This window comes from Scleropages formosus, chromosome 3 (genome assembly GCF_900964775.1).
Source record: "Scleropages formosus chromosome 3, fSclFor1.1, whole genome shotgun sequence".
In the NCBI taxonomy this organism is placed as follows: Eukaryota; Metazoa; Chordata; class Actinopteri; order Osteoglossiformes; family Osteoglossidae; genus Scleropages; species Scleropages formosus.
This window is the reverse complement of record NC_041808.1, coordinates 9,020,731-9,028,368: the sequence shown is the minus strand read 5'-3', so window position 1 is coordinate 9,028,368 and position 7,638 is coordinate 9,020,731. Positions and strand designations below refer to the sequence as shown.

The following is a 7,638-nucleotide window of genomic DNA, read 5'->3' as shown; positions in this document are numbered from 1 at the left end:
ACATCTTTTTTGGGACTGTACCAAGCAGAACTTTGGATTTACTGTAGAAAGATTACACTGGTCGTATTAATTCAATTACAGGTGAATTCTGGAAAGTAAGACGCGATGATCTGGTTAGCCTAAGAACTTTAAATATTTGGACATAAAACGTGTTGCTGTTTTTTCAAAAGAAATGTTTCTGCATTTCGATGTCAGTGCTTTTCTTTCAAGTGTGATCGTTTACAATTACAGTACTCTTGTTATCATTACTGCAGTTTATATTCCGGTGTTCCCTATTCAAAGCTTTACCTCCTCTTTATAAAGAAAACGCAATGGATTGTACAAACAACGAAACATGATCATGCAGGTCGAGCGACATTGGAACACCTTGGCCTATATTATTATTATTATTACTATTATTATTATTATTATTATTATTATTATTATTATCAGACAGTTAAAGTGAAAGATCTAATGGTGTTCCATTAATCACAGAACTGAAATAAAGAGAGCCATCATCATCTTACCTTTGTGCGACATAAAAACCCCATAAAAATAACAAAAATCACACAACTGTAACTTCTGTTCAGACTCCTGGACACACACCCACACATCATTACTGATCCACAACTGGGACGGTGCCGGCGGCGCGCACGCATACTGCCTGTCACACACAGGCGCGTATAGGGTGAGCGCCTTCGGGGGGGGGGGGGGCTATGGTGACACATTCGCATCACATCGCATCGTTATTTTCGTCATCATAACATCATCTCATCAACACCATCATCACATTACAGCACATCTCATCATCATCTAATCATGTCACATCTCATTGTATCATTATCATCACATCATCAAACAGCGTCTTATCGGTACAATCTTCCAATCACATTGCAGCATCATGATGATCAGAAAGTCATTGTAAGTAGTGTATCTAGCAGTGTAAGTCACCTTGGTGAATAAGGTGTGTGGGCTGATAACACTACATATAGTTAAAGTCGCTCTGGAGAAAGCTGCTAAATAAATAGTGTAAATGTAAGTCGCATCACATCAAAGATGTTAAGGATGAGAGAATTCTTGCTCTTGTCTGTTTATTTCAGTTCTCCTCAGCTAGATCCCGCAAACAAGAAGCAAAAATTGCAATACATGATTATGGCATAATTCTGTTATTATAAAAAAAAAATAACAGGGTTCTCAGTTAAAAGTTCTCAGTCGCCAGCATCAGTCAAAAAGTTACGAGTCACCGTCCAGCTGGCCTGACTCCGTTACACTGATCTGAACAATTGTGCTTCTTCGCATTTCGTTTAACGGCAGCTCAGGACTCAAAGGAATGCTGCAAGAATAACAAAAATAACAATTTCTCATTTTACTTAACTGAACAGAACCAACCACCGACATTTCTTTTTATGTTTATTTTACCTTCTCTTGTCTCATGCAAATACTGTGTGACGCAATAACTCCTGCCACCAAGCCAAGTAAAAGTCCACTCGCGGACGCAGGCCAAGATGACCAAGAGCTCACGTTTCTCGGGCATCGCTGGTCACTCATACTGCTGCCGCTGCGGCGAACCGTGTTTCTGCTGTGTGCCAGCAGGGGGCGCCGCAGACCAGGAAACTACATCTCTGCGGCGCCCCCTGCTGGCACACAGCAGAAACACGGTTCGTTCCGCCGTCTTCCCGAATGTTCCCGAGCAGCTGCTGCCGGACGGTGGCGCTATCCAGTGGCCTCGAGGGCTGCGTTCTGGGTCCCCGGGCTGAGCAGAACGCGGCGTCTGTCGCAGTATCGCCACTTTTCCGGACCGTTATTGATGGTTGTCGCTGACTATTGACAACATGTCGACGCTGTGCTACAACAGGGGCTGCGGACAGCGCTTCGAGCCCGAGCTCAACGGATCCGGTAACACAGCGCAGAAATACGCGGCAAACACACACAGAGTTCTCCACAGGAACATACGCGTTTGAACGTGTGAATACACAACTTAACACACACAGGTTACGGTAAAAACAGGGCCACACGCAGACCCGCTCCCGTCCCGGGAACTGCGTCCTTGACTCCTTCGGCTTCAGTTAGCTTAGCATCGTTAGCATCGCCGTTAGCCTGCTGCGAGCTAAGCTTCATTTTTGCGTAAAATCGCGAAATATTACACTTTTTTTTACTGTTAAATTAAAGATAGACACAGTGAGTGTAGCTGCACTTTTTTATCTGTAAAATCATACAGTGGGACAGTTGTTAAGAAAAAAATAGTCTGGCTGCACACATCATCATGATGAAATCATGTCACGACACTGCTGCACTGCAGTTAATGAGAAAAAGTCTGATTGCACTCCGTTCTCTGTAATATATCTTTAGGCCTTTCATAAAAATATTTTACCAGGTCACTCGCTACAGGGAAAGGTCACAGTAGACCAGATGAGAAATAAAGTGTGCAGTGTTTGAGAAACAAAAAGACCTGTTTTTACAGTCCAGATACCTAGTGCTCCTTTTCAGATCAGTCAGACTCAGAGATCAAATTATGAGTCTCATTTAACATTAGGAGTTAACTGGCTTGTTTTGATTAGAAAAAATCAGAAACCAAGTCAAAGGTGTAGATTTTAGAAGGAGTCAGAACTGTGATCTGGCTGTAAAACTTGGGATGAATTTGATTAATTTCTCTTTGCACATCTCTGTAGAATTAGTTTGCAGCTTCTTCAGAAATTTCTATCAAACTTTAATTCACAGAGGATCAGTTTTATTGTTGATTAGGATTAGTTTTAAGGATAAGTAAGGAATAGTGGTTCATTATACGCAGTGCTGAGGGGGGAAACAGTTGCAGTTATGTGTCATAAATTGTGTGTTATAGTTCATGGTGATTGTGCACTTCAGCAGATGGAAGCAGGTAAAACCTCTTGCCCACAGTGTAAACCATCAGTGTTTACCAGGGTTCTGACAGTGGGCAGAGTTTACAACTGGAACAAGGCTTCCTCTGCTACCTGTGTGTATATGTGATAGTTGTTCCTGTCCATTCCAGACTCCTGCACACACCACCCTGGGGTTCCTGTCTTTCACGACGCTCTCAAGGTACGATGTGATCTATTTGTGTGTGTGTTGTTGGTGGGTGCTGTGTTTACCCTTTACCTACCTTCTCCTTCACCCAGGGCTGGTCATGCTGCAGGCGAAGAACTACGGATTTCTCGGATTTTCTGAGCATCCCTGTAAGTAAACATTCCCAGAAATGTCGGTGCCCATATGTGCCTTGCACACACCTGCCAGAGAGCTGTCCTGTTGTTTTTGCATCTGCCATGGGCCTTCTTTACCTGGCAGCCACTCGCTCCTCAGACCTGGTCCAGTAATGTGGTCGAATACCTCTTGAGTACTGTCAACACCAAAAACTGCATGCTCAGCAATTGTGTATCTAACTGTACTGTTTTACAGATTGAGGTTTATCCCTTATCTGTTATCAAGACTCATTTCAATCAACAGTATGACTGTCTTCTTTTACATATATTTTTAATGAAAGGTTTATATAAATTTCAGAATGACTTCAGTGATGTATCTGTTGCTTTTTTGTCATTTAAGAGGAGGAGCCATAATAAGGGGTAGCAGGATACAGAGTAGTTGGAGCTGCCACTTAGCACTCCAAAGACCCAGGCTTGAATCCTTGCTCCTGCTGTAGTGCTCTTGAGCAAGATGTTTACCCTGAATTGAGACAATAAAATTTCCGTGCTGTACAAGTGGATAAAAAATATTGTAACATTGTAGATTAACGTTGTGTTGTGCATTGGAGAAAAATCAGAGAGGTAAATAAATGCAAATGTAATTGTCAGTCTCAGAATTAAAATAGGAGGGAACACAATAAAAAATTTCAAAAACAGCCATGTTTGCAGAGACCTGAGAAGCTGCTGTCTGTACTCACTCTGCTGCCTTGGATGACTGCTTTTGGCTGCGCTCTGAATTTTTCCATCCCGTCAGATAAATGAATCTGGATATGTTTGTAATTTATTTATTCTCTATTGATGTCAGATATGCAAGTAATTGGATGCAGGATTACAGGATAAAGAGGACTTACTGTATTCACTTTTAAGGATAATGTAACACCCGTAACATTTATTTTTATCTCTGTCCTTGGGTAGTTTTGGGGTTACAGGAACGCTGTACTTGGACACACACTCAGAATCCAGGTGCTACCTTCACTAGTTTTGAAATAACACACATATTTCATGCATCACTGTTGTAAGGATACTGTCCGCTTCTGTCATTACCCAGCATGTAATGGTGAGTGTGTACTGGCTCTCATTTAGGGCTGTACAAAAGGCCCTCACAGCCAAGAGAAGCCCCCAGAGCCAGTGAAGCCTGAGGTGAAGACATCAGGGGAAAAGAAGGAGCTGGCGGACACAAAACCAAAGTTTGACGAATTCATCATCCAGGCACCCAAGCCTCTGGATTCTATTCGGCGACCAAGGTGAGGACATGACGTGATACACACACACCCACTTCATGTATTCGAACCCAGATGCTTGGTACAGCCGGCAAGCGAGAGGTTCAGCACTGAAGGTCTGACCTGTTCCTGTGTTGCAGCCCAGACGAGCCTTTCACAAGGCTGCAGCAGAAGATCTCTGCCTCCTTGAAGCAATCGCTGGAAAAACTTATGCTGTCTGAAGAGAGAAGCCCAGAGCAAAAAGGTGATTTTTTGCACCTGCATAGGTGTTTATTAAAAAAAGTTACATTGTACAGCACTGTGGCTCCTCATGTTACAAACTTTCAAAGACAAATGTTTTCCAGTTGATTTTTAGCTTCATTTTCTTTAACTAGGTATTTTGTAAGATTTCGTTTGCTGCTGAGTACACACAGTTTGTTTATACAATGAGCTAATAATAGAATGGAAAAGGTGTGTGGAAAATATTTAATTTAACTCAGTTCCACAGTGTTTACATCTTGTTTCAGCTGTTCATGAGCCTTGGTAATTAATAGGAATTAATAGGAAAATAGGGAACATTACATGTTTATGGAATAAATAAGTCTGCAGCTGGCATTGAATAGGAGACTATATCTTAATTTTTAGCTATTTTAAATTAGTCGTAATTTTAATAGAGCTCTTAATACACACACACACACACACACACACACATTGTCTGAGCCGCTTGTCCCATACGGGGTCACGGGGAGCCGGAGCCTAACCCAGCAACACGGGGCGTAAGGCTGGAGGGGGAGGGGCCACACCCAGGACGGGACGCCAGTCCGTCGCAAGGCACCCCAAGCGGGCTCGAACCCCAGACCCACCAGAGAGCAGGACCGGTCCAACCCACTGCGCCACCGTGCCCCCGGAGCTCTTAATAAGAAATATAAAACTAAAAAGTCAAGTATTTTATGTATAATACCTATGTCAGATTTTTACAGAACCTGAACAGTGAGTAATATGAGGGATATCTGGATTATTAGTTGTGAGGAAAAAGAGGTATGAATGGACTTCTGATTCCAGTTGTGTTCCTAAACCAAGGAATATACTTGTAGATAGATAGATAGATATACTTTATTGATCCCACAAGGGAAATTATGTTACAGCAGCAGAGCGCAAGTCAGATAAATACTTGCAATATATATATAAACATATAAACTTGTGTATATATAATATATATATATGTGTGTGTGTGTGTGTGGTAGTTACTAGCTGGTCACATAGATTGTTGTGGACTGAGTGGTCCTCTGTTGGTTTCCAGAGGAAGACAGTGATGAAGTGAAGATCGGAACATCCTGTAAAAATGGCGGCTGTACAAAGGTGATATATTTACAGGTTCTTGATAGTTTGTAATCAAATGTGTGTGTGAGAGAAATGTATTCACCCGTTATCCTGTTAGGAGGAAAAAGCCTTGTGGTCCCGGTCCAGGTTTGCTGAGGCCTCACGTTTGTCTGTTGCTTTTCTACAGAGTTTCTGTGGATCTGCTAATGATGAGGAGACCTGCATGTACCATGCTGGGGTGCCCATATTCCATGAGGGGTAAAATCCCATGGTCCCCCTGCTGCCCATACTATGGTACTGGACTCACTTCTGCCTAACTAAAGCAGGTTATCACCCTCACATTCTATTCCTCCTTTGTCCCAGGATGAAGTATTGGAGCTGCTGCAAGAGGAAAACATCAGACTTTAACACCTTCCTGTCTCAGGAGGGCTGCACTCAAGGGAAGCACTTGTGGAAGAAGCAGGACATGGTGAGAGGAACCAGCACCACCTAGTGTTCACTGCTGTGTATGGCACCCTGTGTCAGTAAAAACTTGCAGGTAGTACTCATGGTGTCCTGCAAGTGGTTAGTTGCTGGGACCCCACAGGTGTTTTGTTTTTCTGTGATAACTTTACTATAGTATGTAACTCTTTAGCTAACATGTGTAGAGCACTCAGTGTGTCTGTGTGCACATGCAGGGGAAGAAGGTGGTTCCCTGCAGGTTTGACTGGCATCAAACCGGCAGCCAAGTCATCATATCCATTTACGCCAAAAACTGCAACCCTGAGCTGAGCTTTGTGGAGGCGAACAGCACTGTGGTATGAGTTTGTATCCCATTTAGTGGCACATGAAGCACTCTGCTACAGCTGGGTTTACACTCTATATTAGAGTCATGTTTGTTTTGAATTACAGATTGATATTCACATCATATTTGAGAGAGAGAGAGAATTTGAACAGAAGATCAGCCTGTGGGGGGTAAGAACTGTTCAACTTGTGTGTTCACATATTGCTCTGTGGGATGTGGTTTTTGTAATGTCTCCATGAAAACCTATGGTGTGAACTGTTAGCATAGATTGTAATATTAACTGTTGGTTCTGCTCACTTGGTTGACAGTGGAGCAGCTGTTGGATCATTGTGTAACTTCCTCTCAGACATTTGACTGAATTGTGTGATACTAAGCAGCTTACTGCAGTACTATCCCTCTGAAGTTACTGGCTACTGCCCCTTGTCCTGCAGGTTATCGATGTGAGCAGGAGCATAGTGAACATGATGGCAGCCAAGATTGAAGTAGCAATGAAGAAGGCAGAGCCAATGTTGTGGGCACGCCTTGACCTACCGCCACCCAAGAGTGGGCTGACAGAGGGGGACAGGGAGATGATGGGCAGTGATGATGAATGAGCAGCTGCTGCCACCAGACAATGTCTTTCACTGCAGGTCTCTGAACCAGTGTTGGGTTGGACTTTAAACCCATGCTGCAGCAGCCTTTTCTTGCAGAAGAGGCACCCCCAAAGGGCTATGGGGGGCTTAGGGTCCTGCAAACATGTACTGTATTCCAAATATTTCACAGGACTCTTGTTCTGTACAACTAAAATATGTAAATAGAGGCAAGCATGCATTTGGGGAACTTAGCGGTCTTCCGCAGTGGGGAAGAAGTCAGGTTTAAGGACCAGCATTTTGATAAATGCAGTGTGGGAACAGTTGTGTACAATACTGAAGTAACTTGAAGTTTTTACTGTCAGCCTCCAGCCCCTGTGCTGCAATAAACAGTTACGCAGTGTTTGGCCTGGCTCTTTATTCACATTATTTAAATGGATCAGTTGCAGGTGTTTAGAATTACTTTGTTCCCCCCAACCCTTCACATCTTTCTAGGAGCCTATCCCCCCCAAAGGGAAACTTCAAAAGTGGTTTATTGCCATTATATTTTGAAAATGTTTTATTCCATTCCTAAAGCATCAAGGAATATCAGT

At 43.1% G+C, this 7,638-nt stretch overlaps 1 protein-coding gene across 1 annotated transcript; it reads left to right on the top strand.

Moving 5' to 3' along the window:
• The first annotated feature begins 1,639 nt into the window (after window positions 1-1,639).
• On the top strand, window positions 1,640-7,448 carry chordc1b (cysteine and histidine-rich domain (CHORD) containing 1b). Its single transcript, XM_018734666.2, has 11 exons — window positions 1,640-1,875; window positions 2,987-3,036; window positions 3,114-3,170; window positions 4,257-4,417; window positions 4,534-4,637; window positions 5,673-5,731; window positions 5,880-5,950; window positions 6,056-6,161; window positions 6,370-6,489; window positions 6,584-6,646; window positions 6,908-7,448. Exons 1-11 carry the CDS (start codon window positions 1,812-1,814, stop codon window positions 7,067-7,069), a joined length of 1,017 nt encoding a protein of 338 aa, XP_018590182.1. The 5' UTR covers window positions 1,640-1,811; the 3' UTR covers window positions 7,070-7,448.
• The last annotated feature ends 190 nt before the right edge of the window (window positions 7,449-7,638 follow it).

Excerpts from the sequence above, each read along its gene's own strand:
- chordc1b (XM_018734666.2), top strand. The coding sequence starts at position 1,812 with ATGTCGACGCTGTGCTACAACAGGGGCTGCGGACAGCGCTTCGAGCCC. Across the intron at positions 1,876-2,986 it reads GCCCGAGCTCAACGGATCCG|ACTCCTGCACACACCACCCT; the intron begins GTAACACAGCGC and ends TGTCCATTCCAG. Across the intron at positions 3,037-3,113 it reads TCTTTCACGACGCTCTCAAG|GGCTGGTCATGCTGCAGGCG; the intron begins GTACGATGTGAT and ends TCCTTCACCCAG.